Consider the following 24,535-nt stretch of genomic DNA (forward strand, 5'->3'; position numbering starts at 1 on the left):
GACCCCAGTCTATTTAAATGCAAGCCATCCTTCGCTACTGAGTTCTCACATAGGAATTTGTTTGGGTCTATAAAAATTGCCCCAAGACGATCACATTGTTCTTTAAGAGCACAGTTTATTTTTGCGATATATTTTTCGCTCACTGACCTTCTGTTTATGATTCCGCTAAGTATCAGCTGAGATCCTGCATACATATTTCTTGCAGAACGAATCATGTTTCTTGTTTCGTTTGCCATTTCTTCCTCACTGCTGCTCCTTAATGAATTCGTTCCAACATGTATAAACACCCCTTTATAATTATGTCTGGTTTCAGAATCTGGTTCTGTACTATCTTGTCTTGCATTTACCATATTTTTAAAATGTTTACAGAGTTGTTGCATTCTAATTCCAGGTCCTAAATCGATCTTGCAATTGAGGACAGCGACATTCTTCAGCAGTGAATCGCCAATTATTAAAAAGTCATTTTCCTTTTGTTGTGTATCTGTCACCTTGTTTTTCCTTTTGCTGTATGTCACCACCTTCCATTTATATTTATCTTCCGGTTTTTGCCAGCAGATTCAAATCTAGAGAACCATCCTGGCCAATGTAAGATGTGCCTCTTCTATACGATGTTCGTCAAGAACGAAAAAGAGGTTTGGCAGAAGTTTCCTCCAACTAATTCTCATCCTATAACTGACCCTAACAAATATACTCCTGGAAATGGAAAAAAGAACACATTGACACCGGTGTGTCAGACCCACCATACTTGCTCCGGACACTGCGAGAGGGCTGTACAAGCAATGATCACACGCACGGCACAGCGGACACACCAGGAACCGCGGTGTTGGCCGTCGAATGGCTCTAGCTGCGCAGCATTTGTGCACCGCCGCCGTCAGTGTCAGCCAGTTTGCCGTGGCATACGGAGCTCCATCGCAGTCTTCAACACTGGTAGCATGCCGCGACAGCGTGGACGTGAACCGTATGTGCAGTTGACGGACTTTGAGCGAGGGCGTATAGTGGGCATGCGGGAGGCCGGGTGGACGTACCGCCGAATTGCTCAACACGTGGGGCGTGAGGTCTCCACATTACATCGATGTTGTCACCAGTGGTCGGCGGAAGGTGCACGTGCCCGTCGACCTGGGACCGGACCACAGCGACGCACGGATGCATGCCAAGACCGTAGAATCCTACGCAGTGCTGTAGGGGACCGCACTGCCACTTCCCAGCAAATTAGGGACACTGTTGCTCCTGGGGTATCGGCGAGGACCATTCGCAACCGTCTCCATGAAGCTGGGCTACGGTCCCGCACACCGTTAGGCCGTCTTCCGCTCACGCCCCAACATCGTGCAGCCCGCCTCCAGTGGTGTCGCGACAGGCGTGAATGGAGGGACGAATGGAGACGTGTCGTCTTCAGCGATGAGAGTCGCTTCTACCTTGGTGCCAATGATGGTCGTATGCGTGTTTGGCGCCGTGCAGGTGAGCGCCACAATCAGGACTGCATACGACCGAGGCACACAGGGCCAACACCCGGCATCATGGTGTGGGGAGCGATCTCCTACACTGGCCGTACACCACTGGTGATCGTCGAGGGGACACTGAATAGTGCACGGTACATCCAAACCGTCATCGAACCCATCGTTCTACCATTCCTAGACCGGCAAGGGAACTTGCTGTTCCAACAGGACAATGCACGTCCGCATGTATCCCGTGCCACCCAACGTGCTCTAGAAGGTGTAAGTCAACTACCCTGGCCAGCAAGATCTCCGGATCTGTCCCCCATTGAGCATGTTTGGGACTGGATGAAGCGTCGTCTCACGCGGTCTGCACGTCCAGCATGAACGCTGGTCCAACTGAGGCGCCAGGTGGAAATGGCATGGCAAGCCGTTCCACAGGACTACATCCAGCATCTCTACGATCGTCTCCATGGGAGAATAGCAGCCTGCATTGCTGCGAAAGGTGGATATACACTGTACTAGTGCCGACATTGTGCATGCTCTGTTGCCTGTGTCTATGTGCCTGTGGTTCTGTCAGTGTGATCATGTGATGTATCTGACCCCAGGAATGTGTCAATAAAGTTTCCCCTTCCTGGGACAATGAATTCACGGTGTTCTTATTTCAATTTCCAGGAGTGTATATGAATGGATTTGGTCTTTCCAGAAAACTACGGACACCCCTGAATTTATTCCATGCAGGGCACGGAAGATGTGGTGGCTGTTTGTATGAATGGGGATTCAAAGATGCCCTGGTGTGGTGACTGTGGTGATACTGTGCAAACTATATGGCACCTGATTGAAGAGAGTATACCACGAAAATTTCCTGGTGGACTCTGCGAACTGCATAGTTTTAAGACATAGATATTCAGTTAAAATATTTTCTCTGGATTATTTGTCTATTTGTATGTATTATGTATATTTTTGTCTATATTTAACCTTACATATGACGTTCCTAAGTGAGACATAAGCCATACGAATAAATAAATACCCCTATCAAAGGCAGGGTAACCTGTGAAGTCATCCATGTGGACTACCAACTTAGCTGCAACTGCAGGCACCATTGTATGTGAACATGGCCACTAACGAACTGTCCGTCCACAGGAATTGTCACTGCCAAACTGGCCAAGAGACAGCTGGATCAACCAGTAGCTGAGCAAGCCACTCCACATGCTCACTTGACTTTAGTGGATGTCATCTGCATTCTGCCCACTAATACCAACATCTACAAACTGCACAGTTGGGACCCCTCCCTAACAACGTGTGCTTTGTTCCCACAAGCTCCCTGGCTTCAGTCTCTGCTATTCCCTGTCTCTACTTGCCTCTATCCCCCCTCCCTGCTCCCCCTCTAACCATACACATACCTGCTCTCTCCTGAGGCCACCTGCACACTCCTTTCCATTTCTCTGTTTCTTTACTTTCCCCTTTTCTTTTCATGCACAGCCTCCCGAATCTGCACTTAGCAGCCCACCAATCTGCCCTCCGACATCCCTGCACAAATCCACTGGCAGCAGTATAGCATCTTCTCCCCTCTTTATCCTTCTCCCTATCCAAACCTCTTCTTATAGCCCTACTACACACTCCAGTTGAGATCGCTGCTTATGGCAGTCGGAACCTAGTGGCTGGAGATGACAGTGGCCACATGTGTTAGTTGTGAACGTGTGATTAAACGTGTGTGTGCATGTGTTTTTTACATCTGGAGAAGGATCTTGGGTGATACCTAATAATAAGTAACAGTCTTCTTTTAGTGTGGGTATCTGCCTGTCAATGCCTCCTCTATAAGTAGCAATCTATTGTATCTATACTGTGAAAAGGGAAGTTGCTACTCACCACATAACGACATGCTGAGTCACATAGGCATAACAGAAAAACTATCACAAATTAGCTTTCGGCCACTAATGCCTTCTTCAAAATTAGGCGATCACACTTGTCATCTAATTTTGAAGAAGGCCTTACTGGCTGAAAGCTATATTTCTGACAGTCTTTTTGTTGTGCCTATCGCAACTCGAAATCTCCACTATATAGTAAATAGCAATTTTCCTTTCCACAATATTGTTACATTCCATCCTGGATTTTCCATTGTTTAATCTATTGTATATTATATTCTCGTTATTAAATTCCAAATTTTACATTGTGTGAATAGGAAATTGGCAGTAAAGTGTTGCCTGCAGGGAACAGAAAGGTTAAGTGTGATAATTTTGCTGGAACCACCACTCATTTTCTCAATCTAGCATTGACTGCTAGCTTTTAATATACGTATAATTGACTACTTCAGACTGTAGGCTCTTTGTTCATCATAATCTACATTTTGGTAATGAAAATGTCCTGGGTGGAATAGAACTAATGGCTGGAACAAAGGTTAAGGCATTAAATTGTCAACAGACACTTAAATAAGACAGAGAATGAAGGTATAATCTCTTAGATTACCATGCTGCTTCATGTTTTTATTCAATTTCTTCTACACAATTTATGTCTTGACACCTGTGCTGGAATCTTCTTCAGGATCTTCTGCTGTTCCTAGTTAGCTGAAAACTGTGGGACACTGGTCTTTGACAGCATCACCCGACTTAATTCGACTACATTCCATTATCCTCGTTTTGCTTTTGTTGATGTTCATCTTATATCCACCTTTCAAGACACTGTCCATTCCGTACACTTAAAACAGTAAAGGAGTTTTGCTATTTGGGGAGCAAAATAACTGATGATGGTCGAAGTAGAGAGGATATAAAATGTAGACTGGCAATGGGAAGGAAAGAGTTTCTGAAGAAGAGAAATTTGTTAACATCGAGTATAGATTTAAGTGTCAGGAAGTCATTTCTGAAAGTATTTGTATGGAGTGTAGCCATGTATGGAAGTGAAACATGGACGATAACTAGTTTGGACAAGAAGAGAACAGAAGCTTTCGAAATGTGGTGCTACAGGAGAATGCTGAAGATTAGATGGGTAGATCACTTAACTAATGAGGAGGTATTGAATAGAATAGTGCAGAAGAGGAGTTTGTGGCACAACTTGACAAGAAGAAGGGACTGGTTGGTAGGGCATGTTCTGAGGCATCAACGGATCACCATTTTAGTATTGGAGGGCAGCGTGGAGGGTAAAAATCGTAGAGGGAGACCAAGACATGAATACAATAAGCAGATTCACAAGGATGTAGGTTGCAGTAGGTACTGGGAGATGAAGAAGCTTGCACAGGATAGAGTAGCACGGAGAGCTGCATCAAACCAGTCTCAGGACTGAAGACCACAACAACATTCTCCATGACTTTCCCTGTGTTGCCATGCATCATATTTTCATTGCTCTCCATAAAGGATGCACAGTATAACAGCAACCGCCCCCGAATTGTAGCTAATTTTCCTGAATAGCAGGTCTATCACCTTTGGTTTAGTCCTTACCGCTGTCTGCCATGATCACACTTATTACTATATTGTTAAGTTTTTCTTGTTAGTTACATTACTTATCTGTGGGAGGATCTGCAGCGAATTGACGCATGGTGCAGGGAATGGCAATTGAATCTCAATGTAGACAAGTGTAATGTGCTGCGAATACATAGAAAGATAGATCCCTTATCATTTAGCTACAAAATAGCAGGTCAGCAACTGGAAGCAGTTAATTCCATAAATTACCTGGAGTACGCATTAGGAGTGATTGAAAATGGAATGATCATATAAAGTTGATCATCGGTAAAGCAGATGCCAGACTGAGATTCATTTGAAGAGTCCTAAGGAAATGCAATCCAAAAACAAAGGAAGTAGGTTACAGTACGCTTGTTCGCCCACTGGTTGAATACTGCTCAGCAGTGTGGGATCCGTACCAGATAGGGTTGATAGAAGAGATAGAGAAGATCCAACGGAGAGCTGCGCGCTTCGTTACAGGATCACTTAGTAATCGCGAAAGCGTTACGGAGATGATAGATAAACTCCAGTGGAAGACTCTGCAGGAGAGACGCTCAGTAGGTCTGTACGGGCTTTTGTTGAAGTTTCGAGAACATACCTTCACCGAGGAGTCAAGCAGTATATTGCTCCCTCCTACGTATATCTCGCGAAGAGACCGTGAGGATAAAATCAGAGAGATTAGAGCCCACACAGAAGCATACAGACAATCCTTCTTTCCACGAACAATACGAGACTGGAATAGAAGGGAGAACCGATAAGAGGTACTCACTCAGGGTACCCTCCGCCACACACCGTCAGGTGGCTTGCGGAGCATGGATGTAGATGTAGGAGGAAACTACAATACTTTCAGTTTGTTTTTACACAATTTCCAATTATCTTCAACACTTAGTTTTCATTTTAAAAAGATTGTTTTATACCTTATTTAACAGGAGAATTCATTTTCAGTTTCATTTTTCCTACCACTGAAACTGACAAAATCAAGAAATAAGAGTATTAATGTTTGTTGTGACTTCTGAAAATGTCTCTGACCGATGTGTTTAAACAAATGTGAAGTGACACAGTTTCAATTCCTTAATTTGTTTTTTTACTGTTTTATAAGAATAGTTAAATCTTATTTTACAACAGAAATATTAATACGATTAAATGTAGATTTATCTTAGATAAGTTTAAAGTCCTTACACGGTCCCACCTTGGACGTCCCACTATCTTGTATGGTGTTTCACCAAGCCTTACTACTTTTGCTTCTCTCAGCCATTTTTCCCTATGGTACAATGTGTGGACACATTCCCTAGCATAAACAGGGTGACCACGAATGAACCCAAGTGTAGGTGCATCTGGAGGATATATGGCTTGGAACTTGAGCAGGTCTTTCTTCAGAACATAGAGGGGATGATTTTTGTACCTGTAACAAATAAAACAACAATTCTTGCTAACAATGAGACCGTCTGTTACATTTTCTAACCACATATATTCCTAACTCAAGCATGCAGAGAGAGAGAGAGAGAGAGAGAGAGAGAGAGAGAGAGAGAGAGACAGAGATAGAGAGAGTGAGATATTAGCAGCAACTCCTGAAGAACACTTAAGAGATAATAAGAGTAGTCAGAGGCATACGGGAAAAAAGGGGGGGGGGGGGGGGACACAAAGATTCCAGTTGTTCATGTACATGAAATATAAGTAACTCTTTACAACTCAAAACTAGTGTTATTTTAACAGTGTTATGCAACAAAAATAAAATTTTGCAATGTCAACTGGCAGAAACAAATGTCCACTGGAATACTATGCCTGGTGTGCCAGATTTTTTATATAAATTTAAACTTCAGCCAATAGGTTACATGGTCATAGTAAAATACCATCGTAGACATGTAGGACAAGGAAACTATTGGTGTGTCAGTACTTAATGCCACAAGGGTAGTAAATGTAAGATTTTAGAAATTGGTAGAAATTAATAACCAAAAATACTGGAGATGGGAAAGAGGAAAACACTGATGGCATTTTCATTTTGTAGTAAATGTATATGACATCTACATTATGACACAAGTTTAGAAAATCTGTAAACGAGAGACAATGGCAAATGTGTGATCTTAGGAATATTACCCTGATAACTTAAGAGAAAACAGTGGAAAAGGCACTTCTCACTTTCAGGTAGACATCATGAAGGAAAAAAATACTTTAAAATTATGGGTCAAATTCTGTGAACACAATGCTATGATATGAAAATCCTGTGCGCCACACATACTGGCTGAAGGTGGATTACTGAACATCTCTAGAGGTATCCTCAAAATGGAAAAATACATTTCTATGACCACTAGTCACCAGTGAAGAATTAAGTTTACTGTTGCAATGGAAGGATTACTCTTAGTCTGCTGAAAGACCATGTGTTCCACAGGCATATCACGAGTAACCAAGAACACAAGCAAGCCACTGGTGACAAAGTTTTAGTCACTGACGTGTATGATAACTTCAAGGAACCAGAATGAGATTTTCACTCTGCAGCGGAGTGTGCGCTGATATGAAACTTCCTGGCAGATTAAAACTGTGTGCCCGACCGAGACTCGAACTCGGGACCTTTGCCTTTCGCGGGCAAAGGTCCCGAGTTCGAGTCTCGGTCGGGCACACAGTTTTAATCTGCCAGGAAGTTTCATATCAGCGCACACTCCGCTGCAGAGTGAAAATCTCATTCTGGAAACATCCCCCAGGCTGTGGCTAAGCCATGTCTCCGCTATATCCTTTCTTTCAGGAGTGCTAGTTCTGCAAGTTTCGCAGGAGAGCTTCTGTAAAGTTTGGAAGGTGGGAGACGAGATACTGGCAGAAGTAAAGCTGTGAGTACCGGGCGTGAGTCGTGCTTCGGTAGCTCAGATGGTAGAGCCCTTGCCCGCGAAAGGCAAAGGTCCCGAGTTCGAGTCTCGGTCGGGCACACAGTTTTAATCTGCCAGGAAGTTTCAAATTCAAGGAACATTTGCAGCAATGGACTTACGCAAACAGAGGGCATCTTCCTTATGTACCTTTCAAAAAATAACTTTGTATTGGTGGTAAATAAATTGTATAGTTGTTCATATTTATAGACACTTTTATTAATTTTCTCTTGCTTTCATGTATAACATAGGACTTGGTGAGAAATGTCTGTCTGCTCCACATCACCCTACACTTACACCAACATTATTACGTGGGAGGCATCTTCTTTCAAGTTTTTAGTAAGAAGCATTGACACGTAACATGATAAGGTAACATTGTTTTCACACAAATAATAATAAACTAATCTACCCCAGTAACGAAAGATAACAGTTAAACAATAAAAACAATATTATTCTACATGGGCATGACAACCAACCAGCTGTCTGTCCGCACCAATGGCCACTGACAAACTCTGGTCAAGAAACAGATGAACCATCCCTTTGCCATCCTCATCCTTCCCACCAACACCAGTATTTCTTAATTGTGCACGTGGAGAATTCCCTGCAATGCATCCAATGTTCCCTTAACCCCCCAGGCCTCCACCTTTGTTAGTCATTGTCCTTACCCATCTAACCCCTTCCCTTTTCCCATTCCAGCACTACACAGCCGTCTACTCCACCAACACACTCAAAGTCGTTTTGCTTCTGTCATCCCCCCCCCCCCCCCCCCCCCCAGCTGCCCTCCGTCTAACTTCCTGGCTGCACCTAGCTGCCCTACCTTCTCTCCACCTCGTACCTGTATGCTTCCACAAGCAGCACTTCACTGTCCCGCATCCCTACACTGCTATCCATCCCCCTCCCTGCCCAGCCTCCTCCTTACACCCACCACCCGATTGACTCTCCTATCATATGCTGCTGCTTGCAGTCTGGCCTCAGAAGTCAGAGACTGCAATCACGTGTGTGTGAGTTACATTTGCTTGAGAGAGAGTGTGTGTGTGTGTGTGTGTGTGTGTGTGTGTGTGTGTGTGTGTGAGGGGCATAAAAATTGTTGAGGGAAACAAATGCTCAAATACAATAAGCAGTTTCAAATGGAGGTGGATTTCAGTAGTTACGTAGAAATACAGAGTCTTTCACAGGATAGACTAGTTTGAAGAGCTTAATTAAACCAGTCCTTTGACTAAAGAAGAAGAAGAAGAAGAAGAAGAAGAAGAAGAAGATGATGATGACAACCCATTTTCATCAGTTGTCACTATTATGTCGATAAACAGTATATTTTCTTGTGAGTTTTAGGAAATGGGGAGAGTATGGAAAATTCTGTCCTCCTCCTCCCATCCACTAAGTCTCTTCTGACTGGGCTTCTGGGTGACTTTTCTGAACACTTCCCATTTCCTAGACCTCACCAATCCTTACCTTCACTTCTCTTCCTTGTCCTTTGTTCTGCCAGAAGGAGTCACTGGTTCTATAAGCTTGCAAATTTAAATATCTTTATGTGTGTGTTCTCCTGTCTGCTCAGTGAGCGGATTTTTTTTTATCTATCCAGTTACATTATATTTTCAAAAACTGATTATTTTTGTTGAGAATACATTTTCTGGAACAGCACATACACACATCCTTTCAATTCAATTTCTACAATTTTCCAAACAATAGGGGATATAAATATTGATGTTCAATGTCAGTGACCCATATAGTTTAACAGGACCCAGATTCCTGTAATTCTAGCAGCTCGTATTTGCCGAGCACTGATAACTTATGGCCTTCGCTGTCATGAGTAACCATGAAGGACTTTGAATCATCATTCCTGCTGAGATACATCACACTTTTAATATACAGGGTGGACTACTTCAATCCATAATGCCGAATAGTTCGGAATATAGCAAAATGCTTTATCTAAAAGTTTTAGGTGAGAAAGGTGCCCGAACATTGCTACTGATGGCTGTGACCTTGAACGTGATTCTGAAGGTGATCTGGAAGTCAGAGCCCTTTTTGAAAATGAGAATCATAATATTTGATTTAAGACTTAAAAAGAGCAACAAGTTTTACGTGTATAATGATACACTATTCCAGGTCATGGCAAGGTTCAATGAAGGTCAAATAAGCAAATGTGTTTTGGTTGTAGTAGGGAATAGAGAGAGATACAGCAAAACACAAGGTTAAATACAAATTGGAAGCGCCATCCTGAGGGATGACATGCGAGGGGACTCGCTCAATGGTTTATAAATCAATGATCTACATTTTATAATGTTTGTCTTGTCTTGCAAATGTCAAAATAAACATTTATACATTGTCGTATATTTATTTTTCACAATAAATATGTTAATTAAAACTTAAAAGTTCAAATCTCTTTTCGGTCTTTCCAAATCCATCAGATATAGGGGGTTTCCGTGAAACAAAACTCAGTCTTCGATAATTAGCTTTAAGAATATGGTTATTAGTAATTGTATGTGGCCCCTTATGCCCCTTCCAATTTGTATGTGAGATTGTATTTTGCCGGTTACTACACCTACTGCCACAACAGATGTGAGTTTATGGCAAGCATATTGTGTGCCGACATTCAAATGGTGCACCCCCAAGTTCCAGTCACTTGGTATGCCATGCATGCGCACCACTACTCCATCAACAAGTGGCAGGGATAGTGTCTTTATAAGATCATGCATGGGCCTCCAGGCCCTGATGTTGATGTATTCGGTAAGTGTACACTGCTTGCATTATGTTGTTGTTGATCTCACTCCATAAATCTCACCACTTACATTGTATTTTTGTTTATGTTACTCCACAATCCAATACATTTATATTTCTTTTATGGCCATGTGTTTCCTTGTGTCCTTGTTAGAACACAAGTGGCAATGACCAAGGGTTGAAATTTTCACTTTTTTAATTCTGTGGTTCTGAGCTTCAATGGAGGCTTTAATCACGTTCCTTCTGCAATAACAGCAGGCACATATGGCTGAATTGGAATGATTGTTGGCTACATTGACCAATGCTCCGCCAGTGGTCATTCGCCCACCCCTGTTCCCACGCTATAACAAATCCGCAAAAGAGTGAGACACTTACAAGAACCAGTTTCATCAACAAATTGTACGGTTCCAAGTGACTGACATGAAGATCTGTAAAGCGCTTTTCTTATTATGGATACCCCTTGTATATATATTACTTAATGTGCCTCTTACCTCCTTTGCATGAACCAGCGTCGCCTTTTTGTTTTGATGATACATATTATTTTCTATCGTTCTATCACCACAGGCAGAAGAAGGTGATAATTGCCATGTGTGAAATTCTACCAATGCTGCAAACAGCTGCAGCAACTGTACTGGGCTCGGGGGTCTCAGCTGCACGGCCTCAGTCATAAGTGTAGCTTTGTCATGGCTAAGTCTTAGGAATCTGATGTGGACACCATGGTCAGAGGCACAATCATTCATTCAGCCCCAGAGAAGGAGGTGCATCACCATTCCCTTCAGCTTGAGGACCCTACGTTGGAAGAGGTTTTGAATATCGTGCAGTCATTCTAGGTCTCTCACACCGTGGGCCGCCAATTACAGGCTTGGAGTGATACCACCATTGTTGACAGCGTGCAGCCACGGTGCACAGAGCCTAGTGCACTGGGGGAAAAGGTGGCAGCTGGAGAACTAACAAACCAACAAACTGGGCTTTTTCTTTATTATTTGTCATTAGCCAACATTTGTTGAAATAGACAGTTTTGACATTACATTTGATAGTGAATCTAAAATTGGGAAACTATGTACATTCAGATTACATCACATGAGGATAAATCATTATTCTCTATATTATAATTCCTTTACATCATAGTTAATCTCTACTACATTCCAATTCCTTAACATCATAGTTACTCTCACTCTCTACTACATTCCAATTCCTTTACATCATAGATACACTTATCAGCTAACAATTTGTGCAGCTGCTTCTTAAAGGCATCACCTTGTAGGTCTTTCAGTGACTTATTATATAATTTTAATCCTGTTTGTTTAAAGCTACTTTGGACCTTAGATAGCCTACAGGGTGTCTACGTGGACAAGAAAAAAAAATCCCGGATTTTTCCCGGTTAAAAACACAATTTCTCCCGGATGAAATTACGTATAAAGCGGGTGAAAATACATCCGTGTTAAGTAGCAGTATACTTTCCCTCGGAGCTGTAAAACCTATCAATCCTTTGAATCGTAAAGGTCTTATACCGGCGGAGAACGTCCCAGCATTTAAGAAAACGAAATCTAGGAAAAACAGTGCGTTTGGAAAGTCGTTTGATGCGAGACAATATGCACAGGGTTTATTTTCGTATTGCTAAAGTATATACACAAATTCCACAAATTACAGCACGGTAGCTTCCGAAACTCTAAAATAGAGATTGCGTTGAGCGATGCACTTTTGTCAGCCAGTCATAGTTCATGTCACGTGATTTCGCTAGCGAATGACGGCAGTTATTCAGAGCACGAGGCCTACGAGAAAGACAGGCCGCGGCGCGTACGTTACGAACGTGGGCCGAGCTCGCTCAACTCAGCAAAGTGCGTTTCTACAGCGCTTAACTCGTAAGTAGATGTGTATGTACGAACGAGAATTGCATCGTCTATTGGCATCCACTGATATTAGTCCTACAATGATAGGAAGCCCGTAGGCCTACTAACAGGCTCTAATTTGGCAATTAAAATCGTGCCAAAATGATTATCAGTTGCTTAGAAAAGTCGAGGTGTTCTGGCATGAAGAGCCTTGTGACATTACCCAGTAACACATTATGCACATTTTTTTTGAAGATCAATTACACTTTTTGCCATCGATCGCATAATTTTTATCTATGTAAAGACAACATTAAATATGAAAACTAACTTGAAGCTAGGTCTTTTTTTAGCGTGTGTTACACGTTAAGTCATATCAAATACAAATGTGCCGGTAAAATTTTAAATAGTGGCATAAATGACTTATCTTCTCGGCCCGACATTTTTCAAATGGCTGATCCTCAAAGTGTTACGTTTTGAATGAGAGTTATAACGCCCTGTGATTTAAGAAATTCACTGCACATTCTCACACGTAACATAAATCATCTTGTGTGGAAATTTCCTTTGAAAGTAACGCATCTCAAGCCACTATTCGTAATATTTTCTGGTGATCTGTTAGAAATGTAAACAATTGTGACGTCACACACATCGAATGCACGTTAGTTGTTACGGACGTACTGCATAATCTTCGACCTAAAGCCTTTGACACTTAACGGTGTCGGTAAGCTGGTCTGTGCATTGTGTAAATTACCCATTTTCTATGCAACTAAACTTTTATTTTGGTGTTACTCTCCGATTTGTGTTTCATTGCTGCAATATTATTCAGCAGTAGTGGACTAAAGTTCTTTGTCAGCGTATCAGATCTTACACGTCACACCTACAAAACTTTAACTGAAATCTAAAACAACGAAAAATCCCGGAATTCTAAAAAATTCCCAGGTTTTTCCCGGATGAAAAAATTCCCGGGTTTTTCCCGGATGTCCCGGGCCGTATACACCCTGGCCTAGTAAAGTCTACATCAAGATTGTTTTTATATCTGGTATCATGTGAATGAACATCTGTTCTGGAAGGTAAGGTATTTTTTTAAATGGAAAGAAGACATTTTTATACACAGAGAAGGTAATGTTAAGTTTCTTAAAGTGCTTTCGACATGATTCTTGGCTTTTAATACCTGTAATTGCTCTAATTGCTTTCTTCTGCCACATGAACACTGTCTGAGCACCAGATGAGTTGCCCCATAATTTTGTTCCGTACTGTAAGTGAGATTCAAAGAAGGCATAATAAGAAGATAAAAGTTGTTTTCTGCTAACTAATGTTTTTAGTTTCCTTAACAAAAAGACTACTCTAGATAGTCTTGTATATAACAGTTCCGTGTGTGTGTTCCATGGTAATTTCGGGTCCAGGTGGATTCCTAGAAGTCTTACAGAGTCAGACTCATTTAATTTTTCCTGTAGATTGTGCAAGAAGAAATAAATAGTTTCAGTCTTGCTACTGTTGAGTATCAGCTTGTTACTGTGGAGCCATATGGCAGACTTTTCAAGCATTACTTTTGTTTGTTTCTTCACTTCCTCCGATTTGTTATATGAAGTAATCAGGGTTGTGTCGTCAGCATATATTATTGACTTGTAAAGCATGAAAGTAGACAAGTCATTCATGTATACCAGGAAGAGAAAAGGTTCAAGCACTGAGCCTTGTGGCACACCTCTTACAACTGGTAGGGCTAATGTGGACAAACGGGTCATCAACAGCAAGGACAGTGAATGTCACTTCCTTCACGCCCCTCGTTTCGTACAGTAGATGGACTGTCCCAAGCAGTGAGACTCTTACCATCAATGCAAAAAAAAAAAAAAAAAAAAAAAAAAAAAAAAAAAAAAAAAAAAAAAAAAAAAACAGGTCACATAGCAGCGATATATCAATCTGTTCTTGTCCTGGTACAATTATGAGATCCACATTTCTGTCCCACACTGCAACAGGTGGACATAGATGCTCAGTCCCAGCTTCCCATGGTCTCAGACCTCTTGTTCAACCAGAAGGGACAGCTTTGTTTTTACCCAGACAGAGTTCTCCCTCCAAAACAATGCAAGAATGGGACCTCTTCCCAGGTTGCTGCCACACTGGGCAACAATGTCATTGGGAATAGTGCAGAACCACAATTCATTACTAAACACAACGTGATGCCATTCATCCAAGCTTCCCAGTCAAGGCACCTCCACAAATGCAACTGTCAGTGTCATGGTGTTAATGGCATCTTACAAATGAAATGGCAATACCCTAGTCTGGCTGCTGCTAACCGACTAATGGTATGGGATGGCACAGAACATTGCAAGGAGTCCATTTCTTGTTCACTGACAGCAGGTGTAGATGTGCAGGGGTTACAAGTGTTTGGTGCCCAATATGGTGGTCCTCCCTTCTTACAGTTAGACGTGATTTATCAGGAACTGGATGGAACATGATTGCCCTCACGTTCCCATGCAGTCTTTCACTGGGGCAGATGTCACATCCGAATGCCCCACAAATCTGGATACAGAAGAAATTTGACCAGCAGGCCAAATGGAGATCCACAATGAGATCTCTTTCAGATTCTAGAGGTGTTGATAGCATGGTCTCATACAATTATGCAGGATCAACATTTGATTGCTATTCACACCCATTATACAGATCATTTCAGAAGTGATGATCAATATTCAGGGATAAGACAGGTATGATTATCTGAAACAAAAAAGTCAAGTAAACACAGCCTCTAAAACGTATGCCTTAAGAGCTACGAGCAATTATGATCTTCAATATTGTGAAACACATCTCTTCGGCTGCAAGCTCTTTGCTCCCAATATTTTGAAAAGTGGTAGTTATAGACCAGACCAACATAGGATAAGAAGTCACGTAACATGCGCTCTAAAATGCATTCCTTAAGAGCTATGAGCAGCTTTTCTTATTTGCTACTCTAAAACACAATTTTTCTAATCAACATGTGGTCATAACTTCCAAGGTATACATTTTAGAGCACATGTTTACTGGACTTTTTTTGTCTATATTAACACTTCCCAAAATATGGAAAGGAAAGAGCTTGCAGTAGACGAGATTTGTTTCACGGTATTGAAGATGAAGAATTGCTCATAGTTCTTCCAGGGAGAAGGGCAATGAGCTCTGACACCATGTTTAATCACATCCCAGATGTTTTGTTCATGTTCAGATCTGGGGAGTTGGGGGGCCAGCACATCAATTGGAACTAATCACTGTGTTCCTCAAACCACTCTGTCACACTCCTGAATTTGTGAAAGGATGCATTATCTTCTTGAAAAATGCTACTGCCATCAGGAAACATGATCATCGTGAAACAGTGTGCGTGGTTTGCAACCAGTGTACAATACTCCTTGGTCATCATGGTGTCTCGCAAGAGTTCCACTGGACATATGGTTGCACTTGAGTATTCCCCAGCTGCTGCCAACTTGTCTCCACCCTGCTGTAAAGGTGTCAAGGAGCTCTTCCCTTGGATGGCAAAGGATTTGTGCACTCCCATTGGCATGATGAAAAAGGTATCAGGATTCATCAGACCATGCAATGCCCTGCCACAGCGCCAACAGCCATTGCTTATGATCACATGTCCGTTGCAGACGTAGCTGCCGATGTCGTGATGCTAACATTGGCATAAGTATGGGTCGTTGGCTACGGATGCCCATCGTCAGGAGTGTTCAGTGCACCGTGTGTTCAGACACACTTGTACTCTGCCCAGCATTAAAATTTGATGTTAGTTCCACCATAGGTCACTGCCTGTCATGTTTTACCAGTCTGCCCATCCTAGGACATCTGATGCCTGTAATGAGGGTAGCTGCCCAACCCCATGGCATCTGGACATGGTTTCACCTTGGTTTTGCCACATGTTGAAGACACTCACCACAGCAGTGCTTGAACATCTGACAAGTAATGCAGTTTACAAAATGCTTGTGTCAAGCCTCTGGGACAACACAATCTGTACTCAATCAAACTCAGATAGATTGTACACCTTGCCCATTATACACACAGACAGCACACTCAGTGATACTACATGCACTGTGTGTGTGTGTGTGTGTGTGTGTGTGTGTGTGTCTGACCAGCAATCGTTGCTTGCCAGGTGACGCTGCCATCACCTGGACGGGTTTATATTGATAGTACATCGTTGGTCATATGTAATGGCTGGTCAGTATATGTAGATGTAGAAAACTGGAATAGAAGAGAATTGAAGTGTTTGAGATGTGATGCTGCAGTTGACTGTTGACTGTTAAGATAAGAAAAGGAGGTTCTCCATAGAATTGACGAAGAAAGGAACGTATGGAAAACGTGGACAATAATAAGGGAATGGATGATTGTACATGTGTTAAGACATCAGGGAATAACCTCTGTGGTACCAGAGAAAGTTGTACAGTGTAAAAACTGCAGAGGAACAGGAGATTGTAATACATCCAACAAATAAACGAGGATGTAGGGTGCTAATGTTACTCTGAGATCAACAGGTTGGCACAGGAGAGGAATTCATAGTGGGCTGCATCAAACCAGGCAGAAGATATCTCCACAAGATCTGTTGAAACACATAATTAAAGAATTAGGCCTTCTTTGTCAGACCTACAGTTACATTGAACATTCAAGGTGGGCTAAGTTAATGCCTGAACCGGAAAAAGTTTTAAACGAATTTTCACATTTTAATAAGGGATTAGCTCTTCTAGAAATAGTGGCCACAAAGAATTAGGTGAGCCACAACTTTCATTAATAACCTGGTCTCTCACTAAAAGTAATCAAATGGCAATATGAAGTAAGTTAGAGCAAGATCAGTGCTAACCAGAAGATATAAGAACACACTGAAAAAGCTAGTGAACCTACGTTTCATGCTGGTTAGCTAGTAATGGCCAAAAATTATCTCAGAAGTTCAAAATTCAATGAAGAAACTGGGAAGTTTTTTCTTCTATATGGGAGACATCCAATTATAATCTGCAAAATCATGTATCCCAATTACTGAAAGCTCCTTTACAGTCACTGATGGATTACACAGTGCTGATCATGTGGCGCAGTTTTGTAACCCAAGTAAATGTAACACAAATGATATTAGTCAGCACATTCTTTTTTTTTTTTTTTTTTTTTGTAGGTCCTGTACTGATTAATAGCATGCAGGGTGGTTCACGAATAGTTGACACATTTAATATTGCCACAACACTTATTTCTGAAATCAAAATTTTCAAGTTTTACACACAGGTAGTATGGTCCATAGAAATGCATTTCACTTCATCACATGTTCAATATGCGCTCCAATGCAGCAGACAACTTTACGAAGACGTGTACACATATTCCTTACCACTTTCGTGGCACAAGTCTTCATTCTCATTGCACAGTTGCACTATACTGGCAGGCATTTCCATAATATTCTGTGCTCCCAAAGGGAATAGTTTCTCTTTCAAATACCACCTCCCACTCTCCCCCCACAAAAAAAAGTCTTGGGTTTAAATACAGACTTGAAGGAGGCCAAAAGGATCTCAAATGGTGGCATTGTGTGTGTCAATGGGACATCACATGATTGCTGAATGTTTCCTGTAGAAGATTCAGTGTGGCATTAGCTGTATGAGGTGTTGTGCTATCTTGTGTAAACCACTGTGTGTTCATCAGAAGATTCGTGGTAAGAAAATGTGGTACAATGTCGTTTTTCAACAATATCTTGTATCTATCAGCATTGACAGTTTCATTGAAAAACACTGGTCTGATTACACCATGACTGGCTAGAGTTTCTCACACTGTCACTTTTCCCCATGCATCGTTTTTCACGAACATGAATACTTTGCAGTTTTTCTCTATCACAACATCAAACATTTTGTTTGTTTAATGTTGCACTGAGGTTGAACCATATGTTGAACATTGTTGTACCTTTTCCTTTTGCCCATAATGAATACTCTACATTTTTCTGTTTTGTTCTGTTGAGTCAGCTTCTGTAACACAATCATTTTGTAAGGGAAGAGCATGAGATTACTTTGTAAAATTCTTTGTACAGAACGACAAGATATCTCCATTTTCCTTGGTGTTTGCCAGGCCAACTTGCTTGGAGTTCATTGGATGGCGACCCCAGCACTGCTATGTTTTTTGGAGAACAAACAGTCTGTGTCTGAGGCAGCTTCCCTTCCAACAAACTGCCTTCTCCTTCAAATTAATTTCATTAATCAGAGAATTGGGTTCCTTGACGAAGCCCAACGCATGTAGAATATTGACCTAAATCACCTTTGCATTGGTGTGACATTTTTCAATTGGGCATAAAGGAGAACTGCCTTCACATGCTGCTGAACAGATAAACATCCGCACTTGGCCATGGCGAAACGCTAACTGCGAAACAAGGGACTGGCGATATTACAGCATCATGACCTCTACTTATACTTCCATGAAATAAAAAACATTGGAGCAAAATTTGAATAAAATAAAATTACCATACAATTTTTATCCAATGTTAAAATGTATCAGCTACTCATGTGCCACCCTGTAGTAATAATATTTTTTGATAAGAAAGGTATTATTAATTTAGAGATGGAATGACCTTATTTAAAACATAGAATTTACAAATATGAACTATTGTTTTAGTATTAGGCCATCATCTAGTGCCAGACGTCTAACAAAGCATGCATAGCATACTCTTCAGCCCACGAATATAATTTGAACCTCAATTGAATTCAAACTGCACAGACACCAGATATGTACAATAGCAAGGGTTGGAACCATTCTTCTGGGCTGCAGTAAGAAAGACCCAAATCACCGGTTCCGTAAGATTGACGACATCTCTACTCCAGGCTCTTGGAGTCAAGCCACACTTGCAAGGGGGATCCTACTGTAGGGGGAGTGGGGGTGGTTTATCTACCTGGGAGGGTTGCCATCTTTCATTTCTTCGGTTTCAACTATTCAGTCTATCTTCTCTTTTCTTTTTCTTGCCACTCTGAGCAAACACTATTTTCCCATTAGGCGTAACATTCTTCATCTGCTATGTCTGCCATACGATTTTCTGAAAATCTTGAAAGGAGGGGATGCACATTAAAGTAAGTTTTTGTAAGGAGTATGCAATAAATTTTAATTCTGCAGGCTGCCAATTAATGTTTATGAAATGACGAACCAGCAAAATGGCTTATACTGCCATACAGGAATGGAAGAAAAATAACAAAGTTATATGATGTTTCACACAGTTAAAATTCTTATTTATCTACAAAATCTATGCCAGATGCCACTACATAATCCTAAATAAATGTAGGAATGGAAGAAAAATAACAAAGTTATATTATGTTTCACACAGTTAAAATTCTTATTTATCTACAAAATCTATGCCAGATGTAACTATATAATCCTAAATAAATGTAGATGCATACACAATTATTTAGGGCCATGTGCATCCTGGCTGAGGTGGCCATGTAGAGGGGCAGGGGTGGTAGTGATTGACCAGTGTTTTACTGTGCGCAGAAGCAGTTTCTTGTACCAGTATTATTTAAATACTATAGTGCCCAAAATGGAGTGAGATAATATACTGGCTGCTGAAGAAAGTTTTCATTTCATTATTACCTGGGTTCTATTCTACGTAATTTGCATGGAAGAGTGTACTGAAAGTTGAAGCAAGTTCACCTGTCAATATTACACATGTACTACCATACGAAGAGCAGCTGGGAGAAGGCACTCTTGGACTTGTGATATATCCCACACTTCATGTGATATTGTATAATTAATCTTATGGACCTTGCAAACAACACTGATTCAATGGGAATGTTTATAGCACCTGATTGCACTAGAATGACTAGTATCACAATATAAAGCTCAGTTGCTTACCAACAGCTGTTGCCCTCCAGTAGTATACGTACATACATACTGCTGTTTAATGTATGGAAATACATAGAATTGTGTAGGCATGCCATCTGTGGGGCTAAACAGGCATGCAAAGGAATTACTGCTATGCACTTTGCACTGTAATGCACTATCACGTGAAAACATGTGCACAAAGATTCGCTAAGATAAAGTTTACTTGAGATCCAACAAAAGTACTGCAATACTAAACAAAACAAATATCACTTTGAGGACCCTAACATCAAAGAATACTTGATCAAAATAAAACCATTTCTATTTTTGGTTCAGATCAACCAACCATGCTAGCAAAGCAACACTTACCAAACTGCCTGTAGAATCAGTCTAATGCCAGAATGACCAAAAGTTTCGCTTCTCTCCCCTCCTGGTGCCCCTGTGAAGAAAGTGCCCCTACACATTAGCCAGTTGAAGCTAGAGGCCTACTGGCACCCCAAATGCATTAGAGGAGACTGCTGTTGGAATTCCCCCCATAAGAGAAAATTCAAAATAATCAACCACGCATCTCTACAAAGAAAGACGAATGGCTTACTTGTAACTGAAAGGCAAAGCACCACACTACTGTGAAATCCTTCAGCCAAAAAATTCCAAACGCTACTGACAAGTCACCCACGCAAATGAGGGGAGCTTGCCTTAAAGTAGCCAGTGCCCTCAGGTGTTCAGCCTCAGAAAATTCGAAATGTAAATGACTAGGTGCCCTCGCCAAAGACCAGAGCTTACCTGTCAGCAACAGCCAGCCTGAGTAAGCTGTCACCAGCTCTTGTGGCCCTGTCCCCAGAAAATTTCAGCTGTATGATGTAACTGGTTTTATATTAGCAAAAATCAAAATTGCTTCACCATAAGAATAATACGAATATAAACATTTTGCCATGTATTCTTTCGTGTTTGCTGCTATCTCATTTAAATCCTGTCTGCCTAATAAACTACGAAACTATAGAGCGAGACAACAGCAATCGCGGAAGAATATACGTATCGTGTCATGTTTATATTCGTATTATTTTTATGCCTAATAGTGATGCAGTCAGAAATGAAGTGCGGCAACCGACTAGATTTTTAAATCTAAGATGACTAATTTCTGTGCAGAATTTGATGTACTAAAGAAGCGGCTGCAAAGATTTTCAAACGGAGAAAAATTTTCACCTAACTCTCGTTCAGAACATGTTCTATCATACGCAGTCTATTATTTGGTTCTTGTTGATCATTATCAAAGAAAGCAGCAGTGTAAGTAACAACAAATAGCAGTCTCTTGCCATTGTTTCGCTAATGAGACGATTCCTCTCTCTTTTTTTAAAATTGTAAGCGGCGGTAGCGCGCACAAAAGCAAGCCATGCCGCGAGCGGCGACAGGCCGTAAACACGCACTATCAGAATGTGACAAACAGTGCATGGCACAGTACAGTAATGCATTTTCAGCTTAGAGTGGCGTAAACACCTATAACAAAGAAAACGGCACTTATCAGATCAAAGCAAAATAAGCAATCGATTCAAACCAGACAAAGCACGTGAAAAAGGAAGGGTACCCGTCTAAATACTGACGGAGCGCCTGACGCATAGCAATGGCTACCTGGTAAAGCTGAACTGCTAAGCTTACGACTCGAACCAAACTACTGTAGCTGTATTGTCATTCATTCGACCTAAATTGTGTCTCATATTACAATGGACCAACTTTGTTTCGATATGGAGGTGCGGCCTAAAACTTTTCTCTCCCTTTGAATTTCGAGTCTCAAATTTCAGGTGCGGCTTAGATTCGGGAAATTTTTTTTCCCTTGATTTCGAGTCTCATTTTTCAGGTGCGGCTTATATTCGAGTAAATACGGTATGCGACAGCCAATGTATGCAAGAAGATCCTACAGTTCACTTTTGTCGACATCTGACTCCATTCTGAATGAGAATAATAAACAGCAACTAAAAAAGTGAAAATGAAATATGTACCTGTAATGTAACATATAGGGTGATAATTATTTGACTATATGGAACAAAAGTAAATTAGTAACAAACTACAGCGTGCACACACTTTATTCAACACAAAATGTAACTTCAGATATTCAGATTTAGCTTATGGCATGTTCGATATGCCTGCCATCATTGGTGATGACGTGGCACCAACAAATAGCGAAATTCTGCACGATCCACTGAAGCTTTGGAACATCAATGTTGTCAATGACCTCCAGAACAACTGTTTTCAGCTCAGCAATGGTTTTCGGGTTACTGTTGTACACCTTGTCTTTAATACAGCCTCACAAAAAGGAGTCACATGTGTTCAGATCCGGAGAATAGAGCCAGAATGTGGTTCGCAAAGTGCTCCTCCACGACATCAAAGACTCTCTTGCTTTGATGGAGTCGAGCTCCATCTTGCATGAACCACATCTAGTTGAAATCAGGATCACTTTGGATAATGGGGATGAAATCAGCTTGCAAAACCTTTACGTACTGTTTGGTAGTCACTGTGCCATCAAACAATATTGCACTAATCATTCCGTGACTGGACACACACCACAGAGTCACCTACTGATGGTGAAGAGACTTCTTGATTATGAAATGTGGATTCTCAGTCCCCCAAATGCACCGATTTTGCTTACTGGCGAACCCATCCAAGTGAAAGTGGGCTTCTTCGCTAAACCAAACTATGCTTGTGCATACTAATTCCCATCATTCCCCATGGCCAGCTGTGCAGTTTGAATGTCCTAACACAAACAGTTCAGAAATTATGACAATTTTATTTCATATAGTTCAATAATTATCACCCTGTATCATGTTGTGATGTTCACTTATGTTTGAATCTTCACAAAAACTGTACGAAACTGAAATGATATTCCACTGTATGTAATATCTGCATTGGTGATACAAATAAATTATATTGTGTGTGTGTGTGTGTGTGTGTGTGTGTGTGTGTTTTTGCTTGTGGTTTATGAGAGCTCAGCAGTTAAGTTATAAGTGCAATTCTGAGACTTGGTAGGAACAAATGTGGTTAAAAAGGATGAAAAAGTCACAAAACAAGGAGGAGGAAGTCCTCCATAACTAAACTGCCTCTTACCCAAGTTCACTAACGGTAAGCTGCACAATCACACTATCTCAGATCCTTCAAGATAATGTAAAGGCCATGAAATAATCTAAAACTGACAATTGAAACACAATAACACAAGAAAGTTAAAATGACTACAGAGGGAATTTTGATATTGCAGTGCCTGTGTTGATGAGAAGTATGATATAATGTTCCTGTGAACATGGACATGCAAGCATCCCCGAAGTAACATTGCATCGTACTTCAAAACAAGACAGGCACTACGATATTGTATTTATCCGCCAACACTGAGCAAGCAACTTTCGCTCCTGTATAGGAATATATGTAATGAACATATGAGTGCAGGTTATACACACATGGTTGACAACATGTGGAAGTATGGGTCTGGCTGTGAGGTGTGCACAGATATCCTACATGCAGCTGATGGTTGTCCATATTTGCAACTTCAAATAAATTTTGTGTATTTCATAACCACTGTAGTCGCCGCAGTGCCTGTTGCATCGAACTTCTGAAAACAGGCATCGCAATATTATATTTTCCAGGCATCGCAATATTATATTTTCCTGAGCAATTATTTTAGCTTTCCTCTTAAGTTACTCTGTTTTAACTGGCATTTTATGTCATTTCACTGCTTTTACTTTATCTTGAAGTACCTGAGATAGTGTGACTGAGCAGGTGACTATTTGTGAGGTTGGCTGAGAGTGCGTGTAGTTACACAGGACTTCCTCCTACTTCTTTTGTGACTTTTTCAGCCTTTTTAACCACATCTGTTTCAACCAATTTTCATGACAGCACTGACAACCTCACTACTGGGTGCCCATAAACTGCAAGCAAAAACAAAAACAAACAAAACAAACACACACACACACACACACACACACACACACACACACACACACACACACAAATAAATTGTATTGTTTATTTGTGTATCACTCATACAGGTATTATATGCAATGGACTGTCATTTCATTGTGTACGTTCTTCAAGAAGAAGTTTATTTGTGTATCACTCATACAGGTATTATATGCAATGGAATGTCATTTCATTGTGTACATTCTTCATGAAGATTCAAACATAAGTGAACATCACAACATGAAGTGTTATATAACAGGTATGTGCATGCATGTCCGACGGAATGTTGTATCGTGCTTCTGAACATCAAAGACACTGCAATATCGTATTTATCTGTTGACACCAGACAAGTGACTTTCAATTAAAATTTCTCCCTGTATGGGAACATACATAATGAATGTACAAGTGCAGGTTGCAGACAAATGGTTCATAACATATGGAAGTTGGGGTCAAGCTGTAAGGGATGTTCAAATAGCATAAAGGTAAGATGACCGCTCGTGATAAGTGGGAAATCTGTGTTTGAGCCACATATTTTCATTGTCGTCATTCCATTATATGGCAGATGG

The 24,535-nt window shown here is 41.0% G+C and overlaps 1 protein-coding gene across 2 annotated transcripts in view; it reads right to left on the bottom strand.

The window, feature by feature from the left end:
- Positions 1-24,535, bottom strand: part of LOC126095307 (DNA repair protein complementing XP-C cells homolog) — a 109,636-nt gene that overhangs the window by 32,264 nt on the left and 52,837 nt on the right. Inside the window, exon 3 of one of the 2 annotated variants that reach the window (XM_049910104.1) lies at positions 6,041-6,263. In XM_049910104.1, the coding sequence (XP_049766061.1) occupies positions 6,041-6,263 (223 nt within the window). Of the gene's footprint in view, positions 1-6,040; positions 6,264-20,408; positions 20,470-24,535 lie in introns of those variants that run through there. The other variant, XM_049910105.1, reaches the window with a different exon arrangement.

Source organism: Schistocerca cancellata, chromosome 8, assembly GCF_023864275.1.
Source record: "Schistocerca cancellata isolate TAMUIC-IGC-003103 chromosome 8, iqSchCanc2.1, whole genome shotgun sequence".
Classification (NCBI taxonomy): Eukaryota; Metazoa; Arthropoda; class Insecta; order Orthoptera; family Acrididae; genus Schistocerca; species Schistocerca cancellata.